The 14,864-nt window shown below is 41.3% G+C and overlaps 1 protein-coding gene across 1 annotated transcript; it reads right to left on the bottom strand.

Moving 5' to 3' along the window:
- Window positions 1-61: 61 nt before the first annotated feature.
- On the bottom strand, window positions 62-11,286 carry mttp (microsomal triglyceride transfer protein). The gene is made up of 18 exons (XM_019876754.1): window positions 10,627-11,286; window positions 9,497-9,684; window positions 9,216-9,359; window positions 7,505-7,612; window positions 7,312-7,428; window positions 7,081-7,220; window positions 6,861-7,011; window positions 6,573-6,730; window positions 6,264-6,432; window positions 6,066-6,173; window positions 5,731-5,943; window positions 5,331-5,542; window positions 5,139-5,236; window positions 4,476-4,597; window positions 4,164-4,391; window positions 3,462-3,586; window positions 1,024-1,194; window positions 62-940 (listed from the first exon to the last, which is right to left on the bottom strand). The coding sequence occupies exons 1-18, from the start codon at window positions 10,685-10,687 to the stop codon at window positions 793-795; spliced, it is 2,661 nt and encodes an 886-aa protein (XP_019732313.1). The 5' UTR covers window positions 10,688-11,286; the 3' UTR covers window positions 62-792.
- Window positions 11,287-14,864: the final 3,578 nt, after the last annotated feature.

The following is a 14,864-nucleotide window of genomic DNA, read 5'->3' on the forward strand; positions in this document are numbered from 1 at the left end:
GTCTGGATATGCAAACATCATGCCGGTATACTCGGTAATAAGTTACTGAGTGTGCTGGTGAATATATTTTTTTTTCCAGACCTAAATATACAGTATGTCAACAGACTTGGAGTTGCCAGTGTATGTTTATTTCCATCCAATTATATTTAAAACAAAGAGATCTCCAAAAAAGCCAGTACGGTCATAACAATTCATTAAAGCTTTCCATTGAAATTATACAAAAAACTATTTTAAAATGTAGATTTAAAACTCTTTATTATTATTTTTTTTACCCCAGATCTTGTAAGTACAGTGTAAAAAAACCATTATGGTGAATGTCATATTACTACTATGGTACATTCTGGATCATTATTTAAATGTGAAGGGTGACACAAGTTGCTTCAAGTAAACACATTTAATAAAATAAGATTTTCGGGTGAGATTGATATAAAAATTACATTTCCAATCCCTTTTTTTTACTCTACTGTTATGTGCCCAACATAAATATATTTTCAAATAAAGCCATAACAAGACAACAACAAGAGGTCCCAGTTGCAACCAAAAACGTCAAATTACTTCAATATTCACAGGAATGTAAACATTGCATATGTTGTTTAAAAAAACAGACCAAAAAAAAAACAACAACAACAACAACAACAGCACATTCACCACATTGGTCTCTTTGGGCGTTTCACGGCATGATGCTAAGGTGTGATGTGCCATATACTAGAAATGCACCAAAACCTCACAGAGGAGAAATATAAAATGCCCCAAACATGGAAGTTTCCTCCTGGGGAGTTAGTGGTGTCACCTCTACCAGCTGGAGTCAAAAACCTTCTTGCACATGTTTGAGTTTTCCTGGTGGAGCGGGAACTCAGAGCCAGGGACGAGCAACTTCTTGCTCTTTTGTGTCACCACGCTTTTTCCTGTTGACAGGCTCTCGTGTTTCTTTAGGTAATTGCTGACAAGTAGGGAAAAGGAATGGGGATGTTAGATTTCATTTCAGAGGCAAGGGAGTTCATTCGATGAGGGATTCTCTCATACCTAATGGGAAAGGTGGCTTTGTCCATTTGCATGCACACCAGGAAAGGATACTCCGAGAACTGGACAGTGGTGATGAAGTCGAGGGAGGCTTCCGTTTCAAAGCTGACCTCCAAACCGGCACTCATGAAGTCCATGTCGACTGTAACATTACCGGAAATCACTAACGCTCCCCTGCAAAGCGCCACAGAGGAAGGCTTGGTGAAAATGATGCTCTTCTTCTCCATTCACTTGCTGCATCATCTGCATTACTAACATTGATGCTTATGACTGCGTGGGGCCCAAAGAAAACATAACTCAAAATGATTCCAGCAATTATTGATGGAAAAAGTATTCCGATTAATATCGCATTTGCATTCGTGGAATATGAATCAAGCAGAAAAGGCGACCTGATTTTAATTGCCATTTTGCTGGCGAATGAAAAAGACATCACAGTGCCAAAGGGCTCACCTTGCGAACATCACACGACCAAACCTAGAAAACAGGTGATCTGTAACAATCGTTAACTCAGCCCTTTGATGCCGAGATGTCATTTTCAGTTTATAGCGAGAACAAGTACAAGGCAAAATGGCCGTCCCGTGAGATGGATGAAAACAGATTTCTTTTTCTGCTTAGTTCATAATTCACAAATGCAATAGGAATTAGAAGACCGTGTTTAAACGAGAAGGCGAGCACATTTGTGGTTTGCCCATCCCTTATTTTGTCTTCAGTTCATCTAAGGTGCAAATTGTTTGGAAGGCTGGGACTGTTCAAATTCATTTATTCATTTCCCGAACCGCTTTATCCTCACTAGGGTCGCGGGGGGTGCTGGAGTCGATCCCAGCTGTCTTCGGGCAGTAGGCGGGGCACACCCTGAATCGGTCGCCAGCCAATCGCAGGGCACACAGAAACGAACAACCGTTTGCACTCACACTCACACCTAGGGACAATTTGGAGTGTTCAATCAGCCTGCCACGCATGTTTTTGGAATGTGGGAGGAAACCGGAGGACCCGGAGAAAACCCACGCAGGCACAGGGGAGAACATGCAAACTCCACACAGGAAAGTACCTCTGCACTGTGAAGTGGACGTGCTAACCACTCAACTACCGGGCCGCTCGAATGTTCAAATGTCAGGTAGAAATGCTGAGCAGTAGGCCACTGTGCTTCCTAAATCAATATTTTTTTGATGAAATTTGAATAAATGCCATTTTAATTGTGATCCAGAGATGGAAGAAAAAAACAAACAAGCAAACAAACAAACATATGTTTCACACCAAAAATCTGGATCATCAAAGTCACTAAATTAAAGGCGTGAGCCGAAGCCACTCTCTTGGCTGCTCGCTCATTCAGGATTGTCTCTCAAGTGAATCCTCCTTTTGCTCGGCAGTGTTTGATTTCATTGCAACGCTGAGCGGCGTGTAGCTAAGTAACGCAACAGACCACCACAACTGATAATGTCGATGTAGGAACAAAATGGCCGCCTGCGATATGCATGCATTCCCCTTTTTTTGTAAGCCTCGCTCCCCTTCCATGCAACTTCACACATACACGCAACAGCACGCATAAGATTCCACCGAATAATCCACCTGTCTGTAACTTTGGCCACGGGGGCATGCCCTGGCAGAGATGCGTGCGTGCGGTTTGTTCTGCGTCTATAGATAGGCCGTCAGTCTATTATCAGGGTGAAAGCGGCACAGTTATGTTGATCCATTCACCTGCCTCTGCCATTTGCTTGCACGCGCAGGTCAAGTCCCCCCCCCCCTTTTTTGTTTTTTTTGCTTTAACAGTCAAAAGCTCTCATCTTGAACAGAAACTTCACTTCCACTTTGCTTTTGGTAAGCATCCACGCCGACATAGTGCACAAAACTACTTGTTTGATAGATAATCACAGCCACGTACAGTATATGCATCATGAGTAGCCCTGTACTTCGGCAACAAATACTTCTGCTAAAATAAATAGTGATTTGGCCCGGCACATTTCAATTCAGTGGCACAACGAGACACCGATAAATCCCGACAAAGACATCCGATAGCTGCGCCCGCTGTCGTGTAGTATGGTCTTAAATAGCGAGCCAGACGGGACTGACGTCACGCTTCATGCGAACCCTCGAAGCGAGATAGGTGTGAAGCACAATACTGGTTGACTTCCAACATGTGAAGTGGAACAAGTGAATCAGACAACACTTATAGAGCGTGTAAAGTTCACATGACTAACATCAACGCGCGTCTATTTGAGGCGCCCTGACATGGCTGGAACTTCTGAAACAACCATAAAGGTTATTTTTCTAAGAATTGCCACGGAGCTCTCCAGAGGTGTTTCATCACACTTGTACACGCAGTTGTTAACAAACATACCACAGATTGTGTATACGGGGTTGTGAACTATTTACAGTATGTTATCGTCATGTTATGGCATCGCTTTGGCTGTTGATTCTTTCATTGCACGCTTTCTGGACTTAACCTGTTATTTACGCTGGTTTTGGACTCCCTGTACCACAAACTGATCTCCATGCCACCAGAGATGTCGATGGCTAACCCTCCTTGGAACTCTGCACTTGCCTTCAGACCAGACTGCAGCTGAATGACCTGCGAGTGAAAAGGAAGAAACTCAGCAAAGTCAAAATAGCCTTTTTTTACATTTACACCAAATATGGTGCACACATTGTCACGATATATATATATATAAAATCTTGATATTGTAATTCAGGTTAATGTTTTCCTTGTGTTTGCCAAAAAAAAAAAAATACACGGGAAGAGGTTTGGAAGATCCACTGAATTAATTATCAGCATGTTAAATCAAAATTGCACCATTAAGGCAAAAAAAATCGCCCAACCACCGCAAAAAAACAACTGGAATTAGATTTTTCAAAATTGTTCAGCCCAAATTGAAAAATAAATTGAAATCCATGCGAGGGGGGGGGGGATAAAAACTGCAATAACCTGGCTGCAGAAATATGCCCACCGTCAAACGAATGCTTTGTTGCAACATCTTTAGTTTATTTCCAGCACTCAGACTTTCAGCTTGAATGCCATCGAGTCTGATGCGGATGTGTTCGGGGTTCCATAGCGAAGCAATTGAGCCACCATTTGAACAAACACTTCCATATAACAACTTCGCCGTTGAGTTTACTGAGCAATTAGGCCACATGTGTTAGTCGCATACCTCAGAATGATCAGTCAGCAGAATGAGACCCTTCACCACATTCATGGGTTCCCCAGTCATGGAGAACATTTTGGACATGAGGTCGCTATAACCCTTGAAGAAGGTGACAGGTCTTAGCTGCACATCAAACAGCAGAGCCGACATCCCGGCGAACGAATCCAAGTCTCCCTCGCCCTCATCCGGTGTGGCGGCAATGAGCGACTCCAAACCCTGCGCCTCAATCGCAACCTGGAACGAGAAGTAAACCAGTCACTGCACTTGGATTAGCAAATGTGGCTTTTCTGTTTATCTAAATCGGATGACGACTCAAACCTGAAGTCCGTGTAGCACTGCTCCTTTACTAGCACCGTAAATGTTCATGTTGCTTCTTCTCAAGATTCCAGAGCCGGAATATAAAATGTCCAAACTGTATGTGGAGGTGACATCAACAGATTCTGTGGGAAGTGAATGATGCCAGCCATTTCAGTGCTAAATTTGTAGGAACGTCTGAATTTTTTTTTTTTTTGGTCTTATTATCAAGGATATTTCATGTCGATTGCTCCTTATTCTATTTGGGCTTTTGAACAAAATCATTATGTACTATATGGCCAAAGTTAATGAAAAGCAGCTCTAATCATATAATAAATCAATAAACTCAGCCCAGCCCTGAGGTTGAACAATTCTGTGCTTCTTTCTATGCTTCCATTCCAACCCCTTCTTCTCTGTGAAGAAAGTCAAGTCTACAAAGGTATGCTCGGATGGGTTACGTGTGGGAAAACTCCGTCATACAATTTTGGGATGGACTATAATGGAGATCGTGAGCCAGGTTTCCTCTCTCGTCTAACATGAGTGAACTCTGACTTGACAAGGTTCTTCCGAAAGAATGTACAATAATTCCCCCAGTCTCGACATCTTGTGAAAGACGTTTTCCACATTTACCACAAGAGAAAATTATCATAAAAGAAATGATTCCTCCTGATAAAATCGACTACTTACGTGCCATGAATCCTGAGTAGGCAGATGATGACCCGAATTTTGAAAATCGGTCATAGTTGTGTGAAATCATATCCCGCATAACTTGTCTCAGAACTTTGCTGAAAGAAAGTATGACACGATATATATTTGTTTAGGCATTCCTTATCCGCTCTGAGCAATATTCGATCTTAATTGTGTCGCTCCACAACACACCTGGCGGGCATGTGGAAGCGGAGGATGTCCTGGATCTTCGACAACATGTACTTGTTCATCTCACGCGGCAGGTGTCCGATGGACAACAGGAGATTCTTGATCTCCATGTACGAGGGCTTGCTACTCAGGATGACATCTGCAGCGGCAGCTCGCACGTTTTTCTCGTAAATGCGTCGATTCTGGTGGTAAATTCGGTTCACTGTCTTTTTTACCTGAAATGGCAAAGAAACGTATGCGGTATTCCCCGCGTATTAACCAACTGAAACTCCCGTAGAGTGGTTTGTGGTATTGAGTCTTCAGATATGCAATTAAAACATCTTGGTGTGCGCCAATGAGGTTTTTTTTTTTTTTTTGTGATTTTCGTGAATAGCGGGGGACCAAAGACTTTTTAGGGATTTACCTCATCAGTCATGAGGGAGACGTCGTATCTCTGCAGGCTGGTGAGTGCGATGGTGCTGTACGCGCCCACTTCTGACTCTGTGTATTTGGTAAAGATGGGAATAGCCTCAGGGAGCAGAGAGTTTTTCAGAGCCAGGAGGAACATCTGAACCTCGGACTCTTCCTGAGTGCTGTCTGGTCCCTCTAGAATCATCTTTTTGACCTCAACGACTGTCTGAGAATTTGAAGATCATCATTTGGACAGAAGCACAAAACCGCACCGTAAACATAAACAGGCTCTGTACAGCCTAAAATTATGCAACCGCTTTAGTCTTTAAACTTTTGGCTGCAGCTCACCGGTAAGTTACATCCTCCTTTCTGACACAATTTATGGACTAGGGCTCCCATAATAATCACTACTGACTCCTTGATGTCAGGGCTGCCAATCCTTGATTTAGAAATATCCTGCACGAGAAGAGCGGCGTCAGCACGACAAAGTTTAGTTGGCAGTGTTTTGCTTGCATCGTTTCATTTATTCCAGAAAGACACACTCACCAGCAGCGTCTGCAGCATCCTCTCGTTAGGATGAGAAGCGAATCCGCAGGCATAAACGAACCTCTCCTGCAGAACCATACCTTTGGCATCTGTAAAGTTGAGGAATTCAAGCATGGCATCCAATGATGCTGTCGTTTGGGCGGAAGTAACGGCATCCACCACCTGGGGACTTCAATTAGAAGTCAGCAAGAACAACACAGGGTCAAACCGAATGAATACTCAACCTCAAATAATGTGCTAAACCACTGAATGAGGGTGGGTGAAGTGAACGAGCTAAAGGGAAGGTGGAGGGAAGTTACGGCGACTTACATCGATGTCTTGCTGGCGCTCTTCAGCACTTGGAGGATATCGTTTTTGGTTGCCTTCCTGATGCTCTGGATAAGCGCCAGGAAGCTGCGAGGGGCCGTGGCCTTGGACAAACTTTCTGGCTCCAGTTTCTTCTGTAGAGACTGCCAGTGTTCAAAGAGCTGAGAGGGACGAGACAAAGTGAGTGAATGAGCACAATGAAATAAATAAACAAGGAAATATGAGCCACCAAAATATCTATCAGTTGAACAATGGCAGCTATCGTGTGTGTTAAAGAATAGAACCACTCACTGATGGACACGTTTTGCACTGCGCCATGATCTTCTCCGCTTTGATGCCGACAGCTGCTATCTTGGCATCAATGGACTTGACAACCACGGCCGCATCTTTTCCAGCGATCTCCAGGGGTCCAGCTTCCGTCCCCACCAGTGCGAAGCTTTGCCTGGAAAAGACTTCAGCGTCTCCAACGGCGGTGCGGTGTTGATGATGAATTTTCTCTTCAAGGCTTTACCTGGACACAACTTTTGCAGCCGAAGACCGGTGGGCATTGACAGCCAGTGAGTGTCTTTCTTCAGACACAGCTGAGCGGATGAAACCATCTTCCAGTGTGAACACCGTGATGGAGCTAGATTTCCGGGTCACGCCCAAAACCTGGAGTGGGGGTGGGGGGGACAGCCCATGAAGTGGGTCCTAACACATCAGTAGAATGCAATCTGGGAGAGATGGTTGTCTACTAACTGACCTGGCTGTGTGTGGTGAATCCGGTCTCTGCAGACGTACATGACTCCAAGAACTTTGTCCTGGTCACTTGGTTGTTTTCCGCCTTGTATGCAACTGTGCACCTTCCGGACACATCATTCTGTTTCCACACAATTACTTACATTCATTGAGAAAAAGCACATCTCATCAAATGCTGTGTTTGTTATAACTTTTACCTCAATAACTTTTCCCGTTTTGAGCTGCAGTTGCAGTAAACTGGACACCCCTCGTTTAAGGTTTTTGATGATGGCTGGCTCCGCCCAATAGGAATAAAAAGCTTTAACCTGTAGCAGAAACAGAAAGTAGAATTATTTGCTTTTGAACATTGAATGCTACAACTTGACCTGCACATGTAGCAACCGGCGCTCGGGCTCAGCGCATGCAGACATCAGCGCATTCCTTTTACATCAGTAACTATTGAGGCCTACATTACATTGAAGTGTGGATGTGGTGCAAAACAAAAAAAAAAAACATACTTGGGTATTCACGGATGACATGACATGACATTTACCTTTAGAGTAAAGTACAAATGGACAGAGGCAGTGATTAGTTTGTTCTTAGCATCCTGTGCAGTAGTTGGGGCTGCCACTTTAGCTTACAGCGCAAGGCATAAATAAGCAGCCCGAACAGGTTTGAAAACTTCAAGTTTCCTTTCAGTATCTGTTGATAACAATGATACACACCAATATTGACATTTAGAAAATTGCTCGTATGTTTGCGGAGAAACAAATAATGACCTCATTTTCATTAATTGCACTTATTTATATTGAGCACTGTATATCGCATGACATATTCATATGATAGTTTGTGGTTAGGCTCCATGTCCCGAACAAGCCAAACAAATGACATCATGCAAGTGTCCCCCATAAGCGTGTCATTTATTTGGCATTCAACCACAACATTAGATAGGACCACCAGAAATAGATCATCCACTGTGTGTGTGTGTGTGTGTGTGTGTGTGTGTGTGTGTGTGTGTGTGTGTGTGTGTGTGTGTGTGTGTGTGTGTGTGTGTGTTCTCTGTATGTAAATAGTTAATCGTGCAACAGATGGCTGCCAATTTCACACATAAACACTGCGAGCATGACGTTTCCGGAAGAATATTTTTGTACAGTAGTATCATATAATATGGCATGTTTTTATTAATTGTTCTTTTTACATTTTTAACCACCGGTGCTCCTACTATAATCTGGTTTTATACATGTAAAGCAAAAGAAATTTGAATTTAGGCGCTGGAGAATGTTGCTGAAAGTACAACATAAAAGGACTTGAGGGTTTTGAGCGAAGAACTGACTGAGTGCCAAGGATTTTTTTGGAGTATTTCCATCTCATATCCAGCTGATGAGAAGCAACATCCTGTCGGTACATGAGGGGAGTCAAATATTATATGCAAGTGTTATGTAAAAAGATTATGTGGTAAATAAATACACATTCACTGTAAAATACATGTTTATTATTGTGATTAAAGTTTGCAGTGGTGTACAACAGGAACGTTAGAATGTGTGTGTGTGTGTGTGTGTGTGTGTGTGTGTGTGTGTGTGTGTGTGTGTGTGTTCTCTGCCCCTTAAATTTCCATTATAACTTCCACGGGTGAAAACGGTGCTCAGTCCATTGGGTCTCATTTGTCCAAACTTTATTGCTCAAACCCCAACACATTAAAGATGGAGTCGGGTAAAGCTTATGTGGGGCAGTTGTCAACTATTTTGTTGCATGTCATGATATTTTAAAGGACCCATGCCACATTTTTGTGATTTTTACAATGACATTAATCAGAGTCCAAAAATCGCAACAGTAACATGTTTGATTATTCGTTACTCATAATGTTCGCCACCAGAGAGAATGCGGAACGCTGCCTTTATGCTGAAGTGATGTTTTGCTTTTTAAGAGTACCTTTCCATTTCTCAGATGCACAAAGAAAGGCTTTGTCAAAGCTGCCAGTCTGGTTTTGCCCAGAAGACTTTCAGTGGTGGTTCCATGGAGGACATTCTTCTTTTCAGATCGATGGGACACTGGGTCAGCTCTCACATTGGAGATCTAGCATACATAGATGGAATCGAGTTACAATTGTGTTCATATTCAAAGATATGCATCATAAAACCCGGGATGAAATCATGTGTTCCGATTTTCGTTTTTCTTTTTTTAATTGGAAACACGAAAGGCAAAGAGACCACCTTCAGCTGGATCAACTGCTCATCCTTGTTGCTCGGATCTCTCCACACCAGATTGACATCCACATCACTGGAGATCTTGTAACCGGCGCTGCCCTCTTTTGACCCCTTGGCCCTGTCCACCAGCACCTCTGTGCTGTAGCTGAATTTGTACAGCTGGTTGTTATTCAGCTGGGGTCCTACAGCAGCACCTGAAGAAACACAACCACCGCATCTTATGAACATACGATGTAGCAGCAGTCCGTTCAATGAATATATACTCACAAATGCATGACCATCCCATCATAGAACTCCAATGAGCAAATTGACAAATGTTTACAGCTGTAACTTTTTTTTTCCTGTGCATTTGCCCTCCAAAATAAATTTGGATTGCTGACAAAAGTGGATCTTCAGAGGGGAAGAACCCATTTTTGCGAGCTTTTAAGGCTTAGGTTTATGGTTTAACTCGAGTCTATTTGAGGTAATGCTCAAATATCTGGATGCCTTGATCAAATTAACGCAAAATAGTCGGCATACCATTGGGACAACTGTGAGTAAGACGTCAACTTTGGTAGGTTTCTTTAAGAGAATGAATGATTTAGGATTAGGCAAAAAAACCAAGATGTTTTTAAATCAAACATCCTTGTAAGGCCATCGCTTATCTATATCATGTTAAAGCAACAGCTCAGCAAAGCACAGTGCAAATTTCCTTTGACGAATGTTTTTCACTTGTCATTTCCCACAGCCAAAGTTTTCTGCCATCGCCGAGCTGATTCAATCAGCCATTTAACTGGGTGTGTTCACCCCGAGAGAAGATAACATTTTCTCCTCTGTCTTACTGACAAGCTATTTGCCAGACGAGTGTGGTAATGAATGAGGATGGACTGACGTGTCCGTATATGATTTCATCACCACACGCTTGATTTCAACAAATCAAAAGCTCCAGGTGATTGGCAGTCGAGCAAGATGAGCAAGGAACACCCAAATCAAGGATATTTTTCAGGTTATTACAAAATTCAAGATTTTTATCTCCACTGACAATGAGATGACACACATACAGTGACGTACGGTCATTTAAAGAAAGATTCAGATTAAGTGGCATTTTATAAACCAAGCAGGTCAAACAGAGCAGCCATACAAAGCAGAGTACTCACCAGCGGCAGACGTTGCGACACAGGAGGCTGCACAAAGCAAGAACACGGCAATAGTGAACATCGTGTGCTTGCTCTGCAGCCAAATGCATGGAAGTGACACACAAAAGTGCCTGTGTGTGTGTCAAGTGGCACTACCGGGCCAAAAAGAGGCAAAGAAAGTCAAAGCTTCTTCTATTATGTTTTATCGGAGGGGAGGGCAGACTCCAAACTCCACGCTCAAGTACTAAGTATACGAGATAACGAGCAAATCATTAACCTGATGAGCACAGATTTGACAGGAACTTGTGCTATTGATTGGTGCAGCCAGGACCCTTTTTTCAAGAACCTGTGTCTGCCTCTCTCTGGCCATGTGATCATTTGCTCACTCAATGAAGTGGCAAGAGCCGATTGATTAATGTTATGAATCTTAAATTTGGAAAATAAATATAAAAAAAGCAAATTCGTTCATTTTACTTTTTTTTTTTTAAATGCCCAAAGTGTGAATGAGTCCATTTACCGAGTAGATGAAGAGACACGTCCTCATGTGAGATGCCTTGTTTTCTTCTCAGGAGAACAGTTGTGACTTTGTTTTTGCAAACTGGTCGGAGGTCTGTGCTGAGTGAAACCAGCCGCTGACTCAAATTACAACTCTTTCAAAAGTTTGAGCCGGACACCAATTATTCTGGCAAAGTTTCTAATACATTTCTTGAAAATGAGGTATTATGTGTGTGTGCTTAATCAAGTGTTGAAACAAAATACATGCCCAAAAATCACAGAGGAGGTAACGTGTGTTGATGACACCCGAGAGTCAGCGAGGGCCCAATTAGCGGTATTCTTAATTACTTTCTCCAAGTACATGCAAACAGCTCACTCTTTATTTTGAATTCCAACCATCCATTTTCTATTCCGCTTAGCTTATTCAGGACCATGCTTAACTGGAGTCTGTCCGAGCAAACTCCGGGCCAAAAAAACTAAAAACTAAAACATAGTTCATAGTTGATTCTGAAAATTGAGTGGCTGAGTATAACATATTAAAATTGTTGACTCAAAATACACTCCAAAACTTTGGTGCAACCGGTGGCACTGTGGATTGAGTCTTGACGAGTTTATGGCGTAAAGAACAAACATCATGGCAACTATGTGTAGCTCAACTACAGTCACACTATGTATGACATGACGGGCATCATCATTCTGCCCAGAGATGTTTGATATTTCCGTCCAATTAAAAATATGTTTGATAAACAGATACATATCGCACTGCATTAATGCAAACTGGTCATGAACTGCAGCAATAATTATAGTTTAAACACAAATTGTTGTTTTGGTTTTAATTTCACCATTGGAAATACTGAATTTACTCAAGTACACAATACTTGAGTAAATGTGTTGTATTATATTACTAAGGTCATATTGTACACAAAAGCTGACTACAAAAGAAATACATAAAGATTTCTGTCTTGACAAGATGAGATCATTAAAAGGTGAGATCCTACGCACGTTATTTGGTGCACATAATCTTCAGGAAATATGTTATGACCTGTGACACACTGACTTTTGAACAATGAAATGAGAGAATGTACATTCCTAAAAAAAGACAGAACGGTCTATTGGAAGTAACAAAGGAAAATGAATTCCAAGATTATTTTTCTGATACACAACTCATTCCCCCTACAGGGTGCAAAAAGTGAATTCTTGCAAGGGTGACATATGTTTGAATGACAAGAACAATAATATCGTAGCTGAGTTCATCAACATTTTACTTAAAATAAAAAATGCTTACTCATTCACTTACTTATTAAAATACGTATTCAACTATGTTTCTTAAAATTGCTTAAGATAACAAATAATCTTGAAAGATATGCCCTGTCATCTGATCAAAGGTCATGTCAGTGGCATACAGGTCAAAGCAATTCTTATCAAATGTATGTATCTCAATAACCAATCACCTGTGCTGTGTAACTTGAAGAAAAGAGTTACTCTGTTCTCTGTAAAGTGCTTTGGTGACACAGAAAGACATCTATCCATCCATCCACCCACCCACCCAACTATTATCTGAACCATTTATCCTCACGATTGTTGCTGGAGCCTATCCCAGCTGTCTTCGGGCAATAGGTGGGGGACACCCTGAATTTGTTGCCAGCCAATCGCATGGAACACAGAGATGAACAACCATCCGCGTTCACACTCACACCTAGGGACAATTTAAAGTGTTCCATTAACCTGCCATGCATATTTTTGGAATGTGAAAGGAAACCGGAGTACCCGGAGAAAACCCACACAGGCAAACCCCACACAGGAAGGCCAAAGCCGGAATTGAACCCTGCACTTCTGCACTGTGTGGTGGACATGCTAACCATCCACCGTGCCACCACAGAAAGATGTAGGAATGTGAATTTTTCCTTATAACGTTACGTTTTTTTTTTTTACATGATTTCATGGTGACTCCAAAATTGTTTACATTGCATTTAAAACTCTCATTTGAAAATACGGACAAAATTCCACTGAGTTGCCTTAGTTTGCGCACTACAGTATTAAATCATAAAACATTAGTCATCATCTTAACCCATCCCCTCCTAAAAAATAAAGTACAGGTATGTGTATTTAATAACAGTATTTGTTTTTATTTGTTTAAAAAAAATCGGCCTTGATCGGCAGTACCTAATTATCATTTCTCAAGGGCTCCTTGCTGTTCAAAATACTGTCATCTATATTTCAGTGATTTTTTTCCTTGAAAATTACAAAACAATATTATCAGAACTATCTTAGACAATTTGCGTATCATATGGCAGCCTTGCCTTTCTCAGCAGTACTTGCATTAAGTAATTGATTAATATGATGCAAAATTCCTCACAAATTGGTTATTTATGAGATTACAATCAAAGCAAAGTTTATTCCATATCCGTTGTTCAATTAGCTTTGCTATCTAATTAGCCCGGTCGTCAAATTTCATTCTTTATTGAGCTTCGCAGTGTGAGCAGATTATTTGAAGATTTTAATCATTTTATCCACTAGATGCCAGTATTGGGCTGACTCAAAGCCTCTTCACCACTGGCCACTTCAAAATCGCAGATCAGAGGAGTAGCAATTACGTCATTCAGACAGAACGGACGTTCCGCGTAGATTTGATAACACGAAATATTTTGTGTGCGTCTTTTTCTTCTCTTTTGCTGTTGCAACTTCCAAGTGCAACTTTTCGATTATTAATTGCCAAATTAATGACATTTTACAATTGTACCTCGATCATTCAAATTCTACATTTTTTTTGTCTCACGTTCAACATTTCTTCCATTTTAATCAATTGCACAATTCGAGAAAAAACACGCAAGCACGGGTAGAACATGCACACAACACAGAAAGGCCGAAGCTTCGAACTCCGAACGTCAGAACTGTGCGGCAGATGTGCAAACTATTGTGCTGACAAGGAGCTAGGAATTGACCAAAAAAAAAAAAAAAAGGCATTTGGGAGAAGGAAAGAATGACGGTGTACAAAAGTTATATAAAGAACCACATTTATTCAGATATATTTACAACTTTCCACAACCCAGTTATTCACAAGAAAGATAAAGAGGACAGAACAAAATTTAGGAAACATTATTTTAACTTAGAACCAGGAATATGCAGAACTTACATTATATTTGGCACTGAGTGGTAAGAAAGAGTGTGATCAATCAACAGCAACAATCATTTTATGTTTTGGGTGATTCAAAAACAGCACAAAAAGAGAATGTGACTGCAAAACCCCGGAAAGCCTCACAGTATTTAAATAATGCTGGTGATGGCGTGTGTGCCTTACTTTTAAATGCTATTTGTGTTTCAGATATAAATAATTTTCGAAGTGCAAACATCAGCATATTATACAATACAAGCTTTAAAAAATATCCCAATTTCCTGCGAAAACTAATACGGTAAGACCGATGAGCATTTTTTTTTCTTAACAGTTAAACACATTTGATCACAAACCAAAACACATGAAAAATAAATTAGCTATGGCAAAGAGAGCAGTTATGCATGGATGACGTCACTGGCTGATGAGAGAGCAGCAGAAGGTGCTGCTGATAAAAAAAAAAGACCCAGTCCCTCTATCGTGGTCCACAAATGAACTAAAATGAAGAAACAAAAACAGCAGCTGATATGCCCAATACGCATCATTATTCCTCCATGAGGATTAAAGTGCTTGAGATTTGACTTTTGATGATGAGCCATTTTTGTGCTTCTTCCAGAGGTTTTTTAAACAGGTCGAAAATAGTAGAGCCTTCATT

The sequence above is a fragment of the Hippocampus comes genome, unplaced genomic scaffold, assembly GCF_001891065.2.
Source record: "Hippocampus comes isolate QL1 unplaced genomic scaffold, H_comes_QL1_v1.1 scaffold51, whole genome shotgun sequence".
Lineage (NCBI taxonomy): Eukaryota > Metazoa > Chordata > Actinopteri > Syngnathiformes > Syngnathidae > Hippocampus > Hippocampus comes.